The following is a 24250-nucleotide window of genomic DNA, read 5'->3' on the forward strand; positions in this document are numbered from 1 at the left end:
GTTTGCTGGAAAAGAAATTTAGATTTTTCTTTTTGTTGAATTTAGTTTTTGTTGTTTGGTAGAGTGACGTGTAAACAACCCGTATTAAACACAGTTAAAGTTTTTAGAAGAAGCCTCTTTGTTTCTCTGTGGTGCCCACCATCGTGGTATTTTATTTAAGTACAATGGTTTTTTAACGGGCTACTGGGTTTCTTTCTTTTATGAGTTTGGGTAGGAAATGGAAGGAATCGCTGCTGTGTTTGGACGCACTCTGAGGAGGCAGCGTTTGCATGCTGCCAGATGTCACATGGTCCATTTATTTTATATTTTTAAAATAATACTTAATCATTAATTAAATTTCCATTCATTTTAATTCTTGTTTTGTCCAAGCAAGCTGATCAGAGTGGTAACATAAACAGCAATAAAACGATTTCACTTAAAGTAGGAACATTCCACCTGCCGCATCCCGAACGCGCCTACCTTCTGCTCGGCGTAAACCTGTGCAGCTTGTGTGTAATCACATCTCTAGGGAGGTTACTGAAGAGGTGATGAGGTTCTGGATTTTTGCCTCAGACAGACTTGTGGATGTTTAAATGTTCTGGTTGAATCCACACTCGAAGCAGTCGCCGAATAACGAGCACTACTCAGCCAAAGTTTTAAAATCAGGAAACATTTCTCCAAATGAAACAACCAGAAGTCTTCCAGACTCTCTGAAAGACAGAAGGGTTTCCACTCAACACCGCGCTGCTGTGGACACCGTGGAGTGCATTACAGACGCTCTCCGAGCCCCTCCTCAGCGCGCCCACTGTCAGCAGCAAGAGGCCGAGAAGGTGAGAAACGGCTCAGAAGCGTTGATGGAGATCTTTTCTTGATTGTTACCTCCACGATGTTCTCTGTGCGTAACATACATTTGTCAATAACAAACAAACTCACGGCCAAACAAGGAAATAAACAAATCGCCTCCTGTAAAACACCAACATAACGTCACAGCCCATCGCCAATGGCCCATTCTTTCCCATGGCCTAACCCTAATGGGAAGCCACCTGGACACTCTGAGGAACGCCTGGATTCCTGCAGCAACTGACAGTTTGTGAGGCTCATTTAGTTCATGGTAATTCCTTGTGACCAAGTATTTGTTAATTGGAGAATATGTTTTTGAGAACATTCATCTTCCTGTATTTTTAAATCCATGGAGTCATCTAGTTTTTACATTCCGATTCAGGTGTCTCAATCCGCCATCAGAATAATAATAAAGAAAGGGGAAAGGACCCAGCTTTGCTGTTGTAGCACACCAAAAGGCTGAGTGTTTCATCTAAATGACCAGAAGTTAACTTTTTGACTTGCAGGCACAAACTGTCACACATCCTGACACATCTTAACTGCTGGTCTCCAAACCAGTAAACACACGGCTCTACGACCTTGTTGCCAAGAAGGGAAGCCATAATAAAACCTTCTTCTGAATTCCATTATCTTTGTTGGAAGCTAAGATCTCATGCAGAAGACGAAACTTTTACTCTGAGTAAAGCTTATCTGTCTATCATAAATGGCTTTACCACTTTATAGGTTGATATAATCAAATGTGTTGAATGAACAAGATGTTTAAATCCAAAGTGTTTTAATAATGTGTGCATTAATCAATGATGTGTTAAAATAAATATTTTTCCTGCAATGATTCATTTCAGATCTTAAACTACACCAGATCAGTATGTGTTGATTTAACAAGTTAATCTATCAGTATGCTCATACATCATCAGGTTATGATTAATGTTTAACATTCACTTCACACTAAGAATATGCCAATAAGTATCTTGAGTGAAGGCGTGGTTTTCTGAGGTCTTTGGTAACGTCTTTAAAAAATTTCAATTTCTGATTTGTCTATAATTTGTGAACAAAAGTTGATAAATACAGAAATCACTTCCTGATTCCTTAGTTCTCCAGCTGCCTCTGGGTTCGGCAGACTGGTGTGAGCAAGCATTTGGAACCATTGTCTCTTTTGACCCCAAGGTCAAAGTCTCTCTGCCACGCTTGTGAGTGATATCAGTAGCGGCTCTTTTAGGAGCCACCCAGCACCTCGTCTGACCTGCAGACCCTGGTTGCATCTCATGGCCGGACTAGAAATCTGAATTCAAAGAGAACTACGACTCTTTGGGATTCCTGTGACCATGACTTCACCACTCTGGCTGCCTTTTGTCCGGACTGCTGCGAGCAACCGTCATCCAAGGGTATCGTAGACTTTGCACAATGGTGTCGGATGGTTTTATGAATAATCTCTAGCTTATCAAACCATACAGCCAAACTGTTTTTACAACCCAGACATCACAAGATCTCTCAGGTACTTACAAGATTCTGCTAAAACATCACATCACCGGTTATCCTGTACAACCATCATCTCATTCATACTTTGGCTTGTCTACTCATTAGTTAGGAAAATAGAATTTAATTCATTTTAATAACTATATCCTTGACTCTGTCTGAATTAATATGAAGTGTGTGTACCCTGAATAGTACAATAACCTAGAGTAATCTAAATCAAAGATCTTTCAGGTTAATATTTCATATTTATATGGGATATCACGTCTTATTGCTCACTTAACAAATATGTAGTCAATCCTCGCCGCTACACAGCCGCTGTGAGGACTGTCTGTTTTCTTTGGCCGTCACCCACAGGTGATGTAAAGCTGTAGCGCTGCTCGTCGGAGCTAACTGCTGCTATTGGCACAACCACTGCTTTCTGCTTTCAGAAGAGATCGGCTCAACTTTCCCTAAAGCAAAGTAATCGTAGGCCTCAAGACGTTCGTGAGTGAAGGCTTCAGGGCTTTCTGTTAAATAGGACTAAATGTCTCCCCAGCAGATTGGTGAAAAAAACACCGGTGAGTCAGACCTACGTTTTCCATCATCCCAGAGCTCATGCGGGTTTTTAATAACTTTAATTTATTTTCAATGCAGATTTTAAGCTTCTCTCTAAACCTCCTCTTCTTTAGACATATATCGAGGATTTTGTTTGTAAACTCTCCTAAAAGTGTACGTCACGTATTGATTGTCTGTTTTTGTCGCCCAGCCACTCGCGTATGTGCACAGAGATAAAAAAAAAGATGTCATAAAAGATCCTACAGCTCACCTGGAAGCGATTGTTGATGTATAAACCCAGACGTTACTAACCAAACCACTGGTACCAACACCGAAGCAGTCAGACGTGAAAGCAGGTCAGGGCCGGGTGGAAAAAGGTGAGACAAAAAAACAAAACAATGCCCTGATCAAAGCAAACAGAGCAGGTGACACACACACACACACACACACACACACACACACACACACACACACACACACACACACACACACACATACACACACACACACCAGTAGTTCTGGGCATTTTAAATGTAAAAACATCAACATGCTCTTTGTGGAAGAACACCATCCAGCAGGTGAAGGGCCGGTATGAACGTATAATAAAGTAGCTAAACATGAAATCAGAACAACTTCTATAGTGAATGACGGGGGAGTAAACCTGGTCCCTGAAGGCCACAGTGGCTGCATGTTTTCTACGTGTCCTTGCTCAGACACACCTGATTCTCTTGTTTTAACTCAGAGCAGCAAAGCCTTTAGTTACCTTCTAACGAGTTTCTGCTCCTCCTGAGAAGAGGACAAGGCAGAGACGTGTTTAGCCGCGTGTCCCAGTCTCGTCCTCAGCGCTAACGATGGAGACAGACGGAGAGGACCTGGTGTGAATGGGGGTTGGTCTGGGGGTCTCCCACAGAGATTTTAGTGAGTAGATGTCATCTCCTGCATTCTAGTGCTTTTAACAGGTTGTTTTTAAATTAACAACTTAAACAAGTCATGGTTTAAAAACTAAATCAATTATCAATGAAATAAGATCAATATAAAAGTAACATGCTTGGCCTGGTTTGTTTGAATGTTCTCACTTCAGAGATGATGAAGCATAAAGTTCTGCTGCTGAATGTACCAGAACTATAAAGAATCCTGAACTTCCAATAATACATGTGGGATGTTTATTTTAGATTACTGATAATAACAGCAGCAGGAGGCTGTGGGCTGGATTAGGATTTAATGATAGATCTCCTTGACTAACCAGCTAACTAACCCTATGTCCATTATGTCTCTGAGAAGAGCAGATAAAACAAGCAGACAAGGGAAAACATCCAAGTTAGGTCAACAAAAGCTTGGAAGCTCCATCAAGTGGCCAAACAATGGCCAGCATCAAAGATTAAACAGGAGTCAAGTCAAGAGCATTCCCTGAAGGTATACCTGTATTACAATGTATTACGTTGCCATGGGAACTCTAAATGCTGAGGAAAGTAAAAGCACACCTTTCTTGACTGAGCCAGTCATCTGTGGGGGTGCATGTATACGGAAACTGAAAGACAATTTCTCCAGTGAATAACCGGCCCTTAATTAATAAATCCATCATGCGTGGGCTAATTTGGTCTAACGTCCTTGGACAGAGTGATCGGAATCATGTCTACAGTGCATGAGGTTGTTTCATGTGTTTCTGAATGAGGCAAACGTCCTGGAAATGTACGGAAGTAAAGACCATGATTAGGAGGAAGGTGGTTGGATGGGAGAACAGGAAGCGGATGGGGGGTGAAAACTGGCCCTGATATCTCAAACAATGCTGTTGCAGTCAGACTCTGAGTAATCTGGATTAGAGGGGCCTGTCATGGTCTGTGTCTGCCCCCTCCTTTATGTGTCTCCTGATGTGTCTCCATCCTCTCTTGATTCCCTTTTGTGTCTCATAGCGCCCTCATGTGTTCTTTTTCTGCGTCTCAATTATGTGTTTTCTGTTTGTAGGCATTCGATCATCCCCATCCCCTCCAGTTGTAGCTCCAGCCTCTTTGTCCCCAGCTCTGTGTCTGTGTCTGAGTGTATTTGGGTGTGTGTGTGTGTGTGAGTCCTTCCCTCAGTCTTTTAGTTCAGTTTTGTGTTTATCTGGCCTCCTTTGGTTCTGCTTCCCCATTTAGATGATTGTTGTCACCTGTCTTCCCTCCAGCCCTCACTCCACACACCTGCTTCCTGTTTCCCTAATTGTTCCTCCCAGTCTATTTAAGCCCTGTGTTGTCTCTGTGTTGTTGTCGGTCCATTATTGTTTATCAGCGTTGTTTCGTGCTCTAGTGAGCTTATGGCTCTAGGTTTTGTTGCACTAAGTGAGCTTTCGTACTCCTGTTGTTCAGGACTTGGTTTTTGGCTTCCTCCCCTTTTTGGATTTTTGGTTCATCACCTAATAAAATGATTTTACTTTTAAAACCACTCCTGCCTCGTGTCATCCTGGGTACTGCATTTTGGGTCCAAACCATCCTCTCAACGTGACAGGGCCAGGTGAAACAATCTGGTTTATGGTGTCAAACACAACTTTATGATATGTATTGTTTTGAGATATTCTTAGTTCACTTTTAGGAACCACTTCTGCAAAACCATTGTTTAATCCATCCTCCATAAATTAGTATATTCTTTGTAAAACGATTCTTTTGTTTCCACGTTCCTTTTCAGCAGATGTGTTGGGCAACACGTCCGTTGTTTGGATCTTTGAATGGTATCTGCAGAAATCTTTTATCCTCTTGAGAGTACTTCACTTTCTCATCTTTCCCTAAGGGTGGAGCTTTTCCTACTGGGAAGATTGGTGTTCCACGGAACATCTGAGCATTCCACTTTGACTCCTGTCTCCAGGTTAGCTTGAATCACTGGTAGAATTCCTTCTGTACATCAGGTTTTAGAGGATATTGATTGCTTTATTATGGGCCTATGTTCTCCTTATTTTTACTGGTTTGCGTTTTTTTTTTTTAACAGTCCTACATCTGAGGCTCCCTTTGTCCACAACTGAAAAGGAACCCCAGCAAGGAGGTGGTCCTCCTCTACTGAGAGGAGAATGAGTCATTCCTCCAACAGGTGGACAGAGGGAGTTATTGTAGCCAGCCAGCTTAGTGGGAACTTTCTCATTCCAGTAACTGGTCTGAACCTAATTTTCCCAGTTGTTCCCAGTCCATTATGCTTTGATCTTTGTTAGCATAATATACCAGATCTTTTCAGTTTGATGGTTTGGCTGAGGAGATGTGTGAAGTAGTTATGTGTGTTTTAAGTCCATCTACTCCCTTGTTGGTTTCCACTAAGTAGAGAACTAGGTCTAATCTGGCATGCCACGTCTGTTATAGTCATTACTGCGGTAACAACTTTTGAACTGTTTATCCGGCCCTGGCTGTCGCTTATCTCACCGCTACGTTCATCAGTTGTGTCTCTTTGGTTTTTGGTAAATAGTCACTACATTGAGGAGTCTTCTTCTGTTTTTGTTGGGCCTTATTTGCAATGTCTAGGTTCCACAAATGGTGAACAGCATTTGTAGAGAACAGAAGCGCCTGATTCGACCTCCTGCACATGGGTGTAGGGAGATATTTAAGAGTGACAATAAATCTCTTCTGAGCAGACAGTTATCAGCTAAAACTAGTTGTTTGTGTCTCTGTATGTTCATATGTAATTGGCTCGCTGAGACTTTTTCATTCTATATTTCCGTCAGCTGATTTCCCATTGATGCTTCCCTTTGAGGGGGTAGACGATGTATGACTCTAAGAACTGCGCTGCAGGTGCCACTGTCACAAAGAAAACTAACTGGTGTTTTATTTCAGGTTTTACTTCTGTTGTTAAGCATAAATCTGCAGATGTAAAAATTAGGGATGCACCGATGGATCGGCATTTGATCGTAATCGGCCGATAACGCCCCTATCGGTTTTGATCGGAATTTTCAAAATAGATCAGAGCAAACGATCAGGTAGGGTTGTCACGGTAACCAGTGTAGCGCTAAACCTCGGTAAAAGAAAAAAGAAAAAAGTTGACAATAATAACCGTCTTGTTTTTAAAAAACTATATTATCTTGGTGGGTTTACCGTGGCTGCGGTGTAGGCGCGGTGACCCTTACCAGCCACCGTATCATCGGCTGAAGTTGCCGGCGGCACATACACGCTTTGTTTACAACAAAACTTTCTTGAAGCTAAAGCTGAAATAATGGTCAAAGGAGGAGACGGCAGCACTCAGGAGGACATTTATTATCCCTCAAAGAAGACAAAGTCGGAAGTACAGGCATCTTTTAGATATTTGAAGAATGCCGAGGGAGTTTATGGAAGACGGACGGCTATCCTGTTTGCAGCACGAGCAGAAAAAGTGTCTGTGAAAGGCAGCAACGCTTCAAATCTCATGACACATCTGCGTGACCATCACCCACAACTCTACAGTCAACGCAAGGCAAGTTAACGTTAGCGTTTTAGCTAAAATGCGTGATCCGAGGATTTGGGTTGAGGGAGAATGCAACGAGTCGCTATATAAAGCAGCCGCAGCGCCGCTACCTGCATATAAACCGTGTCACGGACACCTCCATGTTGAAATGACGCTATGCATTACGGGGCTCCCAGGGGCAGATGAGAGTTGGTCTCTCTCCGAGAATAATTATGAATTTAACAATGATTACTGCCTGATGACATTTTCCCACATCTGCAAAGCTCACTGGAAGGACACAAACCGAGGACAATATTTTCCTGATATACGGATTACTCAAGTAAGGGTAAAAAAGTATCTGATTAGAAGGCTACTTGAGTACTGAGTATCATCTGATCTAATATTTTTAAAATGATGACATCAAACAGACATAAAATAAGAAGTTATGGGCAAATATTGCTATTTTAAAGACTGAAGGGGAAAATGTAAACAAATAAACAGCTTAATTACAAAATAACACATTTTAGGCAAAATTTACACACAAACTGAGGACAATATTTTCCTGATATACAGGGTTTATTTAATTGTGTGAAAATGTAGCACGTTTAAAAAAAATACCGCGATAATACCAAAAACCGTGGTCATTTTGGTCAAAATAACCGCGAGGTTAAATTTTCACACCGTGACAACCCTAACCCCCAAATTCCACTACCTCCGCTCCGCTCCGCTGTGCTCCGCTCCGACACGAACGCCGGAGCAAAATCGGTCCCGTTGTAGTCAATCAGAGCAATTCCACTACTGCGGCCGTGCTCCGGCAGTGCGGCGCCGTGCGCCGCCCTCTGTTCCGGCGTCCGGCAAAAATAGAATCGATCCTATTTTCGCCGGACGCCGGAGCACCTCCGCAGTAAATGGACAGAAATCACAACCGCCCAACAGGAAAAGGAGCGAGCACAATTTCCGTTTTTCACAATAAATCGATAAACAAAAGGCGTTTTTTGTTTCATATGCACAGGTTTAACAACTTTTAACAACTATCAATGGCGGCTGAAGTTTAAATGCACAAAAGTAAGCCATAAATACAGTTTCTACGATCAAAGTAGTCACACTTTGTTGATCCAAACACTGCTGATCTCTCAACACAAATGATGGGCAGATTAAACAGCTCATGCTGATGTTTCTCCCACACAACGGGTGTTTGGATCTAACTTCCGCGTTTATTGCTCGGACTGTATCGCAAGATCTCGAAAATCCCGCGCATGCTTGTTTGCCCCCCTCAGGTCTCCGCACCGGAGCGGAGCCGTTGTAGAGCGGGTACCAGTAAAAATTGAGTTCGGAAGCGAGTGGCTGCGGAAGGCGGGGGCGGACCGGAGCGGAGCGGAGGTAGTGGAATTTGGGGGTCATACAGACCATTTTAGATTAGGTTACATTTCCTTTATTCCCAGATTATGTAGTTTGTAGCACTCATTATAATGTTGTAGAAAATTTCTGGCCAATGAACGTGATCGGTATCGGTGATCAGCATTCTTTGATATCGGTATCGGTGATCGGCAGCAAAAAACCTGATCGGTGCATCCCTAGTAAAAATCCATCTGCCTCCTCTATCGGCTTTACCTCACTCTCTCTCTCTCTCTCAACTTCCTGTTTCTTCTTTTCTGGCTCTTCTTTTGCTAGTCGTTGGTCCTGGTCTTGTCCTTTGTACTTTGGACTTGGTGGATGGCTAAAACAATCTTCTGACCAGTGACCTCTTTTCGCAGTAATAACATCTTGTCTTTTTCCTCCTCTCCTTCAGCCTTCTGCTGCATCAAACACTCCCTCAGCAGATGTTGATGCTTTAAAGACACTATCAGCACCCATTTTTTTTCCTCATTCTTTTCTGCGTGTACAACCCAGTTTATCAGTCCAGACAGGTTTCCTGTTGGAAACCCAACATAGCATTTCATGACATACCGTAATTTCCGGACTATAGAGCACACCTCAATATAAGCCACACCAACAAAAAAAAGGTTTTCTGCACACACACGCCGCACTCAAATACAAGCCACGGCGCAGCAGCCACATGCAGGTCTCCGGCGCACAGCGCATGTACGGCCATAACATAAGATAATTAGACAGAAAGATGCTATACGGAGGTTTTTCATTGTTGTTTTAATTCAACAAAACAAATTTTAAACACGGGTGAACGTGCCTGCATGTTTAGAAAAGAAAACAGCACTGATAGCATTCATATTTCTGGATGGTTATAAAATAAAAAGAGAACTGACGCGTTATTACCGGTCATTTGCATGCATGTTTAGAAGAAAAAAACAGCGCTGACACAGCATTAATAAGCCCTGGATGATTAGAAAATAAAAACTGCACACAAAACATGCCTGGCTAGTAAATAAAACACACTTGCCTACCAGAAAAAGTCATTCGCTCTCATCTTCCTCTTGCGCACTAAAGCCAGTAAAGTCCTCTTCTTCAGTGTCGGAGTTGAACAGCCTCAGAAGAGCTTTGTCACATACCTTTTCTGTGACGATGTCAGTGTCGCTGTCCGTGTTGCTGTCATCATCCCCGGGTGAAGCTGGCTTGAATGAGTTCTTCCCGCTGCCGTCTCCAGCGCCGAACCATGGATTCATTCATGCCAAGCTTACGTGCGGCAGCACTGTTTCCCTCCTTTACTGCCAGATCGATGTCCTTCAACTTAAATGCGGCATCATATGAACTCATACGTGTAGTTACCATGATGAAGGGGTATGGATTTGAAAAAAATTCCTCGTCGTGCCGGCTGCTTGCATGTGCTAAATTAAAATGAGCACTTTCTTCGATTTCCACTTTTGACTTCCACCTGTTTCACTTTCTGCTAAAGCTCCCCCTGGCAGGTGAAGGAAAATCTTCAGTAAAGCTGCACCTCATTATAACCCACATGGTTCAAAGCGTGGAAAAAAGTAGCGGCTTATAGTCCGGAAAATACGGTATTTGCTCTAACAAGGTGTCAGTCATTTTAAGACGGCGTTTTTCAGTTGTTGTCTGAAAGGTCCTTGGTCATCAATGTCGTCTGTTAATCCCCTGTTTTCCTTAAAAGCTTTAGTTATTTGTCAGTGGAATTCTATAACAGTCTCAGAGATTCCTCTTCGCATATGTTCAATGGAGCTAGGGCTAGGCCATATATCGATATTTTTAAAATATCGATATAATTTTTAAACAAAAAACAAGATGACTTTATATCTTTATATCGATATAACAGGTGAAACTGCTATGCTAGCGATTAGCCGCTATGCTAGCGGCATGTTTGCTCAATCTGAGAGCCTTTGGTTAAATGTGCTGCTCTAAACTTTGCATTTGGCATTCTGGTTTTTAATTATTTGGGAACATTCAATGCCAACAGAGTTCTGTTTTCCATCCTGCTTCTGCAGAGACGAGTCAAACCCCTCCCTCCCCTGTGTAATCAGGAAACATCTACGGATAGCCGGATTGGCCAAATGACCTCAAACATATTGTAAGGGTTGGAATAGAAAACTATAGGGTTAATTATTTTTTCCGCTCTGGTTTGCTATGCTAGTAAATACTCTGTTATGAGCGATTCTGTAGAAAAAGTTAAGAGTTTGTAAGGCGTGGGTTACGGCAACAGTAGCCCGAAAATAATACTCATAAAAGAGCAACCAGAGACTCTGAGTAATTACAGTATAATCACTGATATGAGCCAACACTGTTAGACTCCAGCCATGTTTGCCCTAATAACTCCACGGTGCATGACCCATGTGATCTTCAGTAGATGCAATGACATCATCATAAATTTAGCTTAACATCATAGATTTTTTTTTCTCTGGGCAAGAAATGAACGATATGGGCCACCTCTAGATGAAGTTTAAATAATTTTACATTAATTATAAATATATAATTAAAAAGTGCCTGTGGGACATTTGATACACCTCTCAACCGTGTGTGTGTGTGTGTGTGTCTGGTGTTTGTTTAAGTGCTTTAACTAGACCAGTGAAGTCCTTGTTTGTATCCTGATTGTCTAACCATGAGGGTTTAATTAGCCGCTTGTGACAACCCTAACCTCCTGTGTGTGTTCAGGCTCCATGGTCCAGCACATGACATGAGAGCATCATGAGGTTCCTGCTACGCTGGACTCGACACAGGTAAGTCTGCTGCAGCTGAGTGTGTGACTTCAATGAGCTGAAGTTGTTCACAGCTTAGTGGTTTACCGCCATTATGACCTTTGTGTGGGTTCTCTCTGTTCCTTATTCAGGAGGAACTACAAGATAAACATGAAACAACTATTCAGGCTACAGGTTAGCACACAGGAGTAACCTGAGCTAACTCAGTTCAGTTCAGTTTTAGTTTATTTGTCATATGCAAGTTAGCACAGGGTCAACATTGCAATGAAACGTGTATGACGAGCAGCGGTCTCTCAGCAACATGATACAGGAGAAAATATAATAAAATATAATAAAAATATAATAAAATAAAGCAAAAAAAAATATAGTAAGGAGCAAAATATTAGAGAGACATGGTAAAAGGGAAAAGATGACTAAATATATATGTGTCAATAAAGAAAATCCTGAAAAGAAATATGACGGGAGGGCAGATGGGATATTGCACAGGAATGAGCTGCAGAAAATTACAGTATTGCACTTTAGATATAAATTACAGTATTGCAGGATATAAATTATGCAGGATATAGATTACAGTGTTGCACTTTGGATATAAATTACAATAACAATAAAGTGAAGTGACCAGTACGGATTAAATATAGTACTTGTGAAGCTGCAGGGTAGCTTCTGAGTCCTGTGTTGTGTGTGTTTAGGTGTTGTGGTTGAGGTGTCGTATGGCTTGATGATAGAAACTGTTTTTAAGTCTTGTAGTCCGAGCAGACAGACTCCTGTAACGTCTGCCAGATGGTAACAAGGAGAACAGCTGATGTGCCGGGTGGCTGTGGTCCTTGATGATGCTGTGTGCTTTCCGGAGGCATCGTTGGAGATAAATGTCCTGAATGGCAGGAAGCCTCATGCCAGTGATGTGCTCTGCTGCTTTCACCACCCTCTGTAGTGATTTACGGCTGCTGGCAGAGCAGCTTCCGTACCACACTGTGACGCAGCTCGTCAGCAAGCTCTCAATTGCACACCTGTAGAAATTTGAGATGAAGCAGGCGCTCACGCCAAACTTCCTCAGCCTCCTCAGGAAGTAAAGCCGCTGGCGAGCTTTCCTGATAGTAGTGTCTGTGTGAAGGGTCCAGGAGAAGTCCTCAGTGATGTTGACTCCAAGGAACTTGAAGCTGCTGACCCTTTCGACCTCGACCCCGTTGATGCGGATGGGTTGGTGTTCCCTGACTGGTCGTTTCCGGTAGTCCACTATCATTTCTCTGGTTTTGCTGATGTTGAGAGTCAGGTTATTTTCCAGGCACCACTCGTACAGTGCCATCACCTCCTCTCTATAGGCCGTCTCATCATCCCCTGTGATGAGGCCTATGATGGTTGTGTCATCCGCAAACTTGATGGTGATGTTGGTCTCATGTTTAGCAACACAGTCGTGTGTGAACAGGGAATATAGGAGGGGGCTAAGCACACAACCCTGGGGCGTACCTGTGTTTAGGATGAGTGATGAGGAAGTGTGCTTACCAACTCTCACCACCTGGGGCCTGTCTGTGAGGAAGTTTAGAATCCAACTGCAGATCGGTGTTCCCAGCCCAAGGTCGACGAGCTTCGTGGCAAGTCTTGAGGGGATGATGGTGTTAAATGCCGAGCTGTAGTCGATGAAGAGCATTCTTGCATATGTATTCCCTTTCTCCAGGTGAGTGAGGGCGGTGTGTGTTGCCAGGGCGATGGCATCCTCTGTGGCTCTGTTTGTCCGATAGGCAAACTGAAGAGGATCCAGTGTGTCAGGGAGGGAGGAGCAGATGTGACATTTGACCAGCCGCTCCAGGCACTTCATGATGACGGATGTCAGTGCAACAGGACGGTAGTCATTCAGACAGGAGACCACTGATTTTTTGGGAACGGGAATGATGGTGGATGCTTTGAGGGACGTCGGGACCACTGACTGCCTCAGGGAGAGGTTGAAGATGTTGGTAAACACCTCTGCCAGCTCGTCTGCACACACTCTGAGTAGCCGGCCTGGGATGCCGTCTGGTCCTGGAGCTTTGTGAGGATTGACCTTTTTAAAGGCCCATCTCACAGCTTCTGTTTCCAGAGTTAGAGTTGCAGCCTCACTGTCCTCTTGAGGGTAGAGGATCTCCTCTCTGTTGTCTGCATCAAAACGAGCATAGAAGTTGTTCAGCTCGTCTGCGAGAGATGCAGTGGGCTGAACACTGACTGTGCTGACCTTCTTGTAGTCAGTGATGCAGCGCAGTCCATTCCACAGTCGCCTGGTGTCAAAGCTGTGGTAGCCGGACTCCATTTTGTCCCTGTAGTCCTTTCTGGCCTTTTTTATGGACTTTCGGAGGTCATACCTGGCTGCTTTATATGCGTCAGCATCTCCAGAGTTAAAGGCAGAGGTTCGCGCTTTTAGCTTGGCGCGAACATCTTTATTTACCCAGGGTTTCTGATTTGGGTATATGCGGACAGTGGTTTTTGTGATGATATCATCCATGCACTTCCCAATATATCCAATGACAGAGTCTGTGAGTTCATTGATGTTGCCATCAGCTGCATCCACAAATATCTGCCAGTCAGTTGTCTCAAAGCAGTCCTGCAGGACCTCCTCAGCCTCACTGTCCCATTTGTAAATAACTCTGGAAGCTGGTTTTTCCCGTTTTAGTCTTTGTCTGTATGCAGGCAGCAGCAGAATGGAACAATGGTCTGCCTTACCAAAAGCTGGGCGGGGGAGGGGTTTGTAACACTCTTTGAATGGAGTGTAACAATGGTCCAATGTTTGATCACCTCTTGTGGGGAAGGAGATGTGCTGATAGTATTTGGGGAGAACCTTCTTCATGTTGGCTCTGTTGAAGTCTCCCAGCACAATAAAGGCAGCTTCTGGATTTTTGTTCTCAAGTCCAGTGATGATGTCATACAGTTCGTCCATAGCCGTGGCTTTATCAGCGTGTGGTGGAATGTAAACAGCTGAGAGGAGAACTGAGCTGAACTCCCTCGGGAGGTAAAAAGGCCTGACTTTAACGGTCAGGAGCTCGAGGCTATGAGAGCAGTAAGTTTTTAAGATACACACATCCCTGGCCCACAAGGAGTTAACCATAAAGCACACCCCTCCTCCCCTCTTCTTGCCTGAGTCCTTCGTTCGGTCTCCCCGGTAAACAGTGAATCCATCCGGCGTGATGGCGCAGTCGGGGACGCTGGGCTCCAGCCATGTCTCCGTGAAGGCCAGAACGCAGCAGTTCCTGATGTCTTGCTGGTGTTTAATCCGTGCACGCAGCTCGTCAAGTTTGTTGTCCAGAGACTGGAGATTCGCGAGCAGGATGCTGGGGAGAGGTGGCTTGCTGTTTCTCTGTCGCGTTCGGCACAAAACTCCAGCACGTTTTCCCCTCTTTGTTTTCCCTCGACGTCGTGCGAGTAAACAAAGGATCCCAGGCAGCACAGCGTCCACGGAGTCAAAACCTGCTGTAAAGTCCGAACTGGCTGATGAACGTAGCTCCAGAAGCGCTTGTCTGTCATACCGCGTGTATGATCGCGCTGTGCGCACAGTAATAGAGAGCAGAACAAAATAAATAATAAGATTTTTGCTGAGATGACTGGGAGCTCTCGTCGGTGCTGCCATCCTACGGCGCAACCACTCAAGCTCAGTTGGTCTTTCTAACCATTAGTTTTCAGAGCAAGGACGGAAATCTATCTTGTATAAGTGGAGTTTTACCTAAATGCCCACACTATGTAACTCTGTTAAAACCTAATATTAGCAGCATAAATATTATTACTGGTAACAAATGGCCACCAGTATGCTACAGCCTCACCGGGGATGAGAACCGACTTTGGTACTTTTTAAGGCTCCGACCGAATGCCGTGGTACCTACCGAGGACTGATTCTAGAGATATGAAAAGGTGCCTGCACGCAGACAGGGCAGGGGACTGCATCTGAATACATCTTGGGGTCATGTGATCAGAGAACGCGCTTTGATTGGCCACTAGAATAATTCAGCTCATCCGGCAGCACATGTAGTGCACACATGGCGAGTTTCTACCCCCCATGAGGCCGAAAATATCTAACTGGTCAGATTTTCACCTCAGCGTCTTGTGAGGCGAAAAACTCAGTGAAAATCAGGCGCACACAGCAAGCGATCTACTGAGCAAGCGATCATTCGAGGCCGTTTGCTCAGTAGATGGCTCTTTGTGTGGCAGGCTTTAGGTGCCATTTTTTGGAAATATGGTTCTTTAATTTTTACGCGAATGACTGTCAGATTTATGCACCAGTAAAAAGGGTGGCGAACATCCTACAATGTTTTGAGGAGGTCAAAGGGTAGATGGCTGCAAACTTTTAGAGCATAAATGAGAGCAAAACCTACTACTTTAAACCTAGTGGGGCATCAACCATCTCCCCTTCTCCTTTGGACCTGTTGGCACCCGTTCCTCTGAAGGACATCCTTGACTTAGGTGTGAAAGTTGATGCAGAGCTGAAGTATGACGAGCAGATCTACTCTGTGGTGAAGTCCTGCTTCTTCCAACTAAGGAAGCTGGCCCGAGTCAAGTCGGTTCTGGTGAGAAGTGATCTGGAAAGACCCTTTCATGCGTTCATCACCTCAAGGCTTGACTACTGCAATAGTCTTTATGTCGGGGTGAGTCAGGGTCGTCTCAATAGACTTCAGTTAATCCAAAATGCTGCTGCTCGTTTGCTAACGGGCACTCGCAGGCATGAGCATGTCACCCCGGTGTTGGTTTCTCTGCACTGGATTCCAGTCGCTTTTAGAGTTTGTTTTAAAATACTGGTGTTGGCGTACAAATCGTTGAATGGAGTGGCTCCTTCCTATCCACCGGACATGCTGGACATGCTTCATGAGCCAACTCGCCAATTGAGGTTGGCTGACCAGCAGCAGTTGGTGGTTCCAAGAACGAGGCTGAAGCTGAGGAGATGGGTCCTTTTCCGCTGCCATGCCTGGACTTTGGAACCAGCTTCCAGGCAGTATTAGACATGTATCTTCTCTGGTCGTTTTTACGTCGCTCCTCAGGACTCACCATTATTCACTGGCTTTTAATACTGACTGATTATTCTAATCTACTCCTGTCTTTAAGCAGTGTCGTGTTTTATTTATTTTACTATGTTTTTGTATGTTTTAGTATATTCATTTTTTTACTGGTTTTAATTATGTTTTTATCTGTGTGTGAAGCACTTTGGTCGACAGTGTTGTGTATAAAGTGCTATACAAATAAAGGTAGATTGGACTGGATTCGTGCATCCAACCTCACACCAGAATTACCATTTCACTGTGAAATCAACTAAGTAAAAGCGATAAAAGGCTACAAACTGGCTTGTTTTGACTAACTTCAATGGAGTTTCAACTCATGTAAACAGTTTTCTACTGTCTAAAGGCTAAGAGGACAGCCCCATGAGCGGTGTGACACCACATACAAAGGGTCAAAATTCTGGTGTCCCCTTGACAACCTTTTCCAATTAAAGAGCCATTATTACCCATTTCCCACAGTAAGAAAACACTGGGAGCTGCAGCAGCCGTGGCGTTGTGGGCGGGGCCTACCCTAAGACAGCTGATGGCTGCTTTAACTGATCCCAACAGGTGACAGCACCAGTACAACTCGCTCATGTACCTCAATGTTATCTTTCAACAGAAGATAATAAAATGGTTTGTATAAAATTGATCCAGAAGTTGTAGCCTGTCTCTGCTACAATATTTTTATATTACTTTTGTTTTAATACCTGAGCAGGTGATGCTTTGTGACGCGTCACACACGTCTCCTTTTAACACGTTTAAAATGTTCCGAATACAAATCCAGGCTCTGTGTCGTTGGATTGTTGTAATTAAACTTTGTACTGAAGTAAACTTTACATGAAACAAGGTTAAAGGTAATAGAAGGATCTGATCAAGGAGTTTATTTTCCCTCGTTTACAGTGGTGAGATAACGACACGTGGCTCTGGTGTTAATCTAGTTTAATGTTTCTGTTTGCAACAATCGTCACAAGAAGGCAGAACAGTTTAAAGGCAGGGTTCGGAGTGACCGGATGTTTTGATGCAGAAATCTCAAGGCTGCAGATGAGCTGACATTTTTACTGTTACCCACATCGTAGAGGTAGCTACATCAGTCATCAAGATTACCATCTGAACATCTGAGCTGAGCTCAGTGCAGCTTCCTGTCAGCGCGCACGTAAAGTGGATCGCAAGCTACAGATGTACAGTCAGGTCCATAAATATTGGGACATCTACACAATGCTAACATTTTTGGCTCTGTGCACCACCACAATGGATATCAAATTAAACCAACAAGATGTGCTTTAACTGCAGACTGTCGGCTTTTATTTGAGGGTATTTACATCCAAATCAGGTGAATGATGTAGGAATTACAACAGTTTGCATATGTGCCTCCCTCTTGTTAAGGGACCAAAAGTAATGGGACAATTGGTGTAGCAGTCCCAGGATTGAAGGAAGGGAAATGTGATGAGAGAGCCTCGACTGGTGCAGAGATTTTATTTCTGTTCATCTGAAATTACTTCTGTTGATGAGGTCAACCATCAGACCGTGAAAACTGTACAAACGGTTAAATGAACAATGGTTACAGCAACCCAAAAACAAAACAACAAAAAAAACACACACATCTTAATCACAGGAGCAGTAAATCATATACCTCTCTCCGCTTTCCCAGGGGCTGCAAATATCAGATCCTATTGGAATGCTGTGTCACACAATACAGAATCTCCGGGCTGGGTACATAACCAACCAACATACATCAGTGCACGGTCAAAATAAACTCAATATTAATGTCCAAACATTTCTTAAACATGTACCTCCATTCTGATGGTTTGTTTGAGGCAAAATTCCATCTCCTAGCTCAGCCAGGGCGGGTTTCCTTGCAGAAAGTTTTCTTTGCCAACGCAAATGTGTTGAACTAATATGAACTAATGAGCAACTTCTGGTTTCACATCAGAATCAGTCAGCTTCTGATTAGACAACAGTGCCCCCGGCTGGAAATTATTCAAAGTGTTTGAAATAAACAAACAACTGACAGCTACAATTGGCTTCTCGGCTGTTCCATGGCCAGGTGTGTGTTATTCCCTCACTATCCCAATTACAATGAGCAGATAGAAGGTCCAGAGTTCATTTCAAGTGTGCTATTTGCATTTGGAGTCTGTTGCTGTCAACTGTCAAGATGAGATCTAAAGAGCTGTCACTATCAGTGAAGCAAGCCATCATTAGGCTGAAAAACAAAAGAAACCTATCAGAGAGATAGCAAAAACATCAGGTGTGGCCAAAACAACAGTTTGGAACACTCTCAAAAAGAAGGAACACACCGGTGAGCTCAGCACCAGTGTGAATACAGAGTAGAGCCCTGCACTGGAGCCCTAGGCCCGCGGGTCGGCCCGGCCCAACGACTGTGTAATTACCTCAGACACGGGCCGGGCACCTTTACTTTTAATCGAGTTCATAAAAAAAACTGAAACACTTAAACGCAGCAGCACCTGCCTGCTTCTCACGCACCGGCACCCGTTAGCTCAGTTAAGGTCTGTGTGGTTTATAAATGCACCTATATAAACAAATTCTCAAACTGCTGAATGAAACATGTGCCCCTATTCTAATATGCCATTTTATGTCCACTTTGATGTGTCAGAAACATTCGTTTATTCTCATGAAAACGGCAGCATTCTATTTTTCTGTGAATAAATTCACTCTGCAGTTAAAAAAAATGCAGCATTCATTGCTGTTTTTTTCTAACTGCAGAGCGCATTTTCAGAGCGGCAGATTAAATTTACAAACGCTATATTATTTGGGGGTGTTTATTTAATCTGCTGCTCTGTAAATGCGCTCGCAGTTAGAAAATTAGAATGCTGCTTTTTTTCTAATTGCACAAGATTAAATTTACAAACGCATCCAATTAATATAGTGTTCGTAAATTTCATCTGCCGCTCGAAAAATACGCTCTGTTAGAAAAAAATGCTGCATTGAATGCTGTTTTTCTTTCTTTTCTTTTTCTTTTTTTTTTTTTTTACTGCAGAACGCTTCTCACAGATAATTAGAATGCTCAGCATTCTATCACGCCAAAACATTATGAAAGGTTAAAAAAAAAGTCAGGCTCGGGCTCGAGTCGGGCCAGAGAATCCTGAAAACCTTTTCGGACCAGGTCGGGCTGGGGCTCCACCCCCTCGGGCCGGGCCGGACACGGGCTCAGATTTTAGGCCCATGCAGGGCTCTAATACAGAGGGTTCACCACAAGATGTAAACCATTGGTGAGCCCCAAAAACAGGAAGGCCAGATTAGAGTTTGCCAAACAACATCTAAAAAGCCTTCACAGTTCTGGAACAACATCCTATGGGCAGATGAGACCAAGAACAACTTGTACCAGAGTGATGGGAGGAGAAGAGTATGGAGACGGAAAGGAACTGCTCATGTTCCTAAGCATACCACCTCATCAGTGAAGCATGGTGCTGGAAGTGTCATGGCGTGGGCATGTATGGCTGCCAGTGGAACTGGTTCTCTTGTATTTATTGATGATGTGACTGCTGACAAAAGCAGCACAATGAATTCTGACGTAGTTCGGGCAATATTATCTGCTCATATTCAGCCAAACGCCTCAGAACTCATTGGACGGCGCTTCACAGTGCAGATGGACAATGACCCAAAGCATACTGCAAAAGCAATCAAAGAGTTTTTGAAGGGAAAGAAGTGGACTGTTTTGCAATGGCCAAGTCAATCACCTGACCTGAATCTGATTGAGCATGCATTTCACTTGCTGAAGATAAAAATAAAGGGAAAATGCCCCAGGAACAAGCAGGAACTGAAGACTGTTGCAGTAGAGGCCTGGCAGAGCATCACCAGGGATGGAACCCAACATCTGGTGATGTCTATGTGTTCCAGACTTCAGGCTGCAATTGACTGCAAAGGATTTGCAACCAAGTATTGAAATGTATAAGTTTGATTTAAGGTTCTTATTCTGTCCCATTACTTTTGGTCCCTTAACAAACTGTTGTAATTCCTACAATGTTCACCTGATTTGGATGTAAATACCCTCAAATAAAAGCTGACAGTCTGCAGTTAAAGCACATCTTGTTCGTTTAATTTGATATCCATTGTGGTGGTGTGTACAGAGCCAAAAATGTTAGCATTGTGTCGATGTCCCATTATCTATGGACCTGACTGTAGATCAGGGGCTTGGAGAGTGTCGGTCACCGACAGCAGCAAAACCAGAACCATGCAGGAAGGTTCCTCTCACTGAAGTGAGTGTTTCCAAACCCTGTCTCACAGAGAGACTTGTCACTTACAGCAGTGGTTCCTAACTGGGGGTCCCGACCCCCACAAGGGGGCGCCAAAGCCTCTCAGTGGGTCGCCAGGACCTCTCCACTTTAAGGGGTTAAAACTTCATTTATTACTTGTTTATAGCCTACATTTTGCTCACATTTTTTTCATGAGTGAAAAGTTAACTGATATTAAGACAGGAAATAATTAGTACAGAAAAAGTAACACACTTTTAAGAACATTTTGCTCAGCTCACTGTTTTATTTTCAAGTGTCAAAAGTTCATTAAAGATAGGACTTGTTGATTAATCACAGCCTTTACAGTAAATAATCTAGTATAAACAGTAATATACACATTTAAGTACATTTTGCTCAGTGTAGTTTTTATGTGTCAAACGTTTATTGAAAGGAATGATTGATTTATCAGTGTTTACAAGAAACATTGTGTTCAGAGAAGTAATACAAACTGTCAAGCACATTATGCTCTGTTTGGTTTTGTTAATGACTTTGTTCTGTACTGGAGCCTACTATTACTGTTATCTATTCAATCAAAGCATATTAAAATGTGCTTGAACAATTTTATCATTTCTTAATAATGTTTGTACTGGAAGAGAGAATGGGAGGGGGTCGTCAAAAATTTTACTGTTAAAAAACGGGGTCCCTTGGGAAAAAGGTTGGGAACCACTGACTTAGAAAATGTTCCTGATGATGAAACTTTGGCTGAATAGCGCTTGTTCCTGTCTCCAATGTGGCAATGCATCCATGAGCCTGTCTGAGGAAAAGTCCAGAATCTCACATCCTCTTCAGCTCAGAAAGCTCCTAGAGCTCATAGAGACATCTGATTACAAACAAGCAGGTGACCTGTACACCTGCTCAGGATTACACAGAAATCCTTCACATTTAGAACTGGCATACAGATAAAAATGAATGCAGTAAAATAAAATATATTTTAATTAAATATTCAGTCATTCAAGCAGCACGCCACGTCAGATGGATGAAAGAGCCACAAGCGGCTCCAGAGCCGCGGATTGCTGACCCCTACCTCAGAGGATGACTCAGAGAACATACAGCCTTAAATTCAGACAAGCTGTGGTTGCTTTTTTCTCATCACTTCCTGAAAACCAACTTCTGCTTAAGAATTAGCTGTTAATTTCAGCTAATCTTAGTAAGGGTAGAGGCCACTTCTCTCTGTGGTTTAGTGGGGAAGGACATCACCAACATTTATGTGTTTAGAAAGGGAATTAAAATATTTCTTCTTGAGTGAGACGTTAAGTCCATGTCGCCCGACCCCAACCCAGTCCGGTAGCTGTGGTAAGGTTCCTACACTCGGACATGATCTCCAGGTTACCTACACAAATGTTGGTCCTGATGTTGTGCACCAGGACTTCCTCTCTGCTGGTGTGTCTGCAGGTATGTGCTGGTGCTGTGTCTTGGTCTGGCACTGCTGGGTTTGATGCTGATCTCCCTGCCTCTCATCCAGACGGGAACTGATGTGCATGTGGAGTTGCACGTCAGCCCTTCTCAGAGACGGGTGAGTCATGTTCAGGTCTACTGTAAGCTCATTTTTTTACTGGACAATACATCAGTCATAACCCAAACATCAGCTGAAGTAAATACTTTACAGCTGTCTTTATTTTACTGGTGTAACTGAGGGTACTAAGTAACTAATGTAACTACTAGATAATTATTGGGTAACTACTGGTATCTACTGTAACTACTATTACTACTAGGTAACTGCTACGTAACTACAGGTTGGTTTCTACTGGTATCAGCTGGTGAATCAAAGCCCAGAGTTAGAGGAATAAAGGTGGTTTTCCAGGAGCACTACTCAGAGCAACTTGGACCAATACAGCTCAACTCGACCACTGTTCCCATGGGCACGGTTCGGTATTTTCCCTCCACTTTCTCCCTTATTTTTAGTCCCCGCTCTGTAGAGGAACCTGGCAAGGCTGTGTCGGGCTGGTAACGTGATTCTGGCCACTGATTGGCTAGGGGGTCGAGTCGCTGGTTGCTCCGGAGTTTTTTGCTTTTTGTTTCACTGCCTGCAGCCATTTCCTGGTTCAGAGTCTGACAAAAAGCCATAAAACTGAGCAAATTGTCCAGCAATACTGCCATTTTTCAGCTGAGTTGTGTTTCTGTGGAGCGTACAAGTTACCGTACACTGTTTACTGATCACCTCATGTTATTTTGTCATGAGTAAAGATCAACCCCCCATCCCCCGCGACTACAGCGGCCCCTACCCTCCCCCGCACCTATGAGGGGTGCACCCACTTTGTGTCATGGAGCTGCATGGGAACAAAACACACTGAGATGGGCTGACTCAAACAACGCTGTACAGAGCAGTTTTAGCCTGAGTAGTGTTCCTGGATAAAAGGCTCTAGTGTACAGTGTCAGGGTGCTGTATTTGGGATGAAACCAGGGACGAAATTTTGATTTCAGAAGTGGGGGGGACACAGCAGGCTTGTGTGGATTTGGGGTGGGGGGTGTTATGTAAAGACCCCTTGACACGTCACGTGCCCATCTCAATAATTTTTCCATCCTATATATATATATATCAAAGTTAAAAAATTACAACTCTATTATTATTAGGGTTCCAAGCCCAAAGGGCAGGGAACCCTATTGTTTTTCTACGGATTTTTCATTAGGGTTCCAAGCCCAAAGGGCAGGGAACCCTATTGTTTTTCTACGGATTTTTCATTATTAGGGTTCCAAGCCCAAAGGGCAGGGAACCCTATTGTTTTTCTACGGATTTTTCATTATTTATTATTTATTATTTATTATTATTATTCTTCTCCGCTGTGTCTATATGGGCGCAAGAGCCTGAAATTGCCAGGGAAAATCTGACATGGCAGTCTGATACAAAATCCTGACCGCTACTCAGATTCGAAAAATTGGACCCCGCGTCACCTAGGTGGCGCTATTGCGGAGGTCAACACGTTTCAGCTACTAGCTCCCAAACCGTAGGTCCTACAGTCATAAACTTTATATGTACATGATCCTTGGGTGATTCTCCATCTTTTTTGTATTGGCCACGCCCATTTCCGCCTAACTAGATTTTTTGCTAGATCGCAAAAAACTCAAAACTTACTTTTAATCACCTATTCGTCATTTTTCGTCGAATCATCTTCAAACTTCGTACATGTGATCTATGGACTAAGATAAGTTGTGGTGATGAAGAAAAATGCAGAAATATTGAAAATTGGGCTAATGACACCATGTCAAAATCAGTGTGCTAGCTAGCACATGTGGTAATTGATGATATCTTCACCATTTCTCAAGATAAATTGATGAGACTCTACACCCTTATGAAGTATGAGCGGTAAGCCCTATCTACCCGATTTTGTGTGGATTCACCAATAGGGGGCGCTAAAGAGTCAAAAAGTTTGTTTCAGCTAAACGGCTTGATGGATTTCCACAGAACTTGGCACATATGTTAATCATCGGACCCTTAAGCTATATTTTGAAAATGATTAAAAAGTGGGCGTGGCTTATAGGCTATAAATAGGCTTTAAACGTTTTCGCCCATTTACTCCTGAAAAATACATATTCTATACAGAAAATTACAATTCTTATCAGTCATAATGACATCTACAATCACAGAAATTTTTTTGAATTTTGTCCAATAGGTGGCGCTGTGGTACCCCAAAAATATTTTTGGCATGTTTCTCCCCATTACTTTCGTAAAAAAACAAATGATCTCATCCAGTATGTTCATTGAGTCAGTCAAATTTAGATG

At 43.2% G+C, this 24250-nt stretch overlaps 1 protein-coding gene across 3 annotated transcripts in view; it reads left to right on the top strand.

The window, feature by feature from the left end:
* The window catches only part of st3gal5 (ST3 beta-galactoside alpha-2,3-sialyltransferase 5), a 136924-nt gene that overhangs the window by 34622 nt on the left and 78052 nt on the right, over positions 1 to 24250 (top strand). The window contains exons 1-3 of one of the 3 annotated variants that reach the window (XM_070552843.1): positions 1899 to 2201; positions 11254 to 11318; positions 21925 to 22045. In XM_070552843.1, the coding sequence (XP_070408944.1) occupies positions 11287 to 11318; positions 21925 to 22045 (153 nt within the window). In that variant the 5' untranslated portion in view covers positions 1899 to 2201; positions 11254 to 11286. Of the gene's footprint in view, positions 1 to 1898; positions 2202 to 11253; positions 11319 to 21924; positions 22046 to 24250 lie in introns of those variants that run through there. The other 2 variants (XM_070552841.1, XM_070552844.1) reach the window with 2 other exon arrangements.

The sequence above is a fragment of the Nothobranchius furzeri genome, chromosome 1 (genome assembly GCF_043380555.1).
Source record: "Nothobranchius furzeri strain GRZ-AD chromosome 1, NfurGRZ-RIMD1, whole genome shotgun sequence".
Classification (NCBI taxonomy): domain Eukaryota; kingdom Metazoa; phylum Chordata; class Actinopteri; order Cyprinodontiformes; family Nothobranchiidae; genus Nothobranchius; species Nothobranchius furzeri.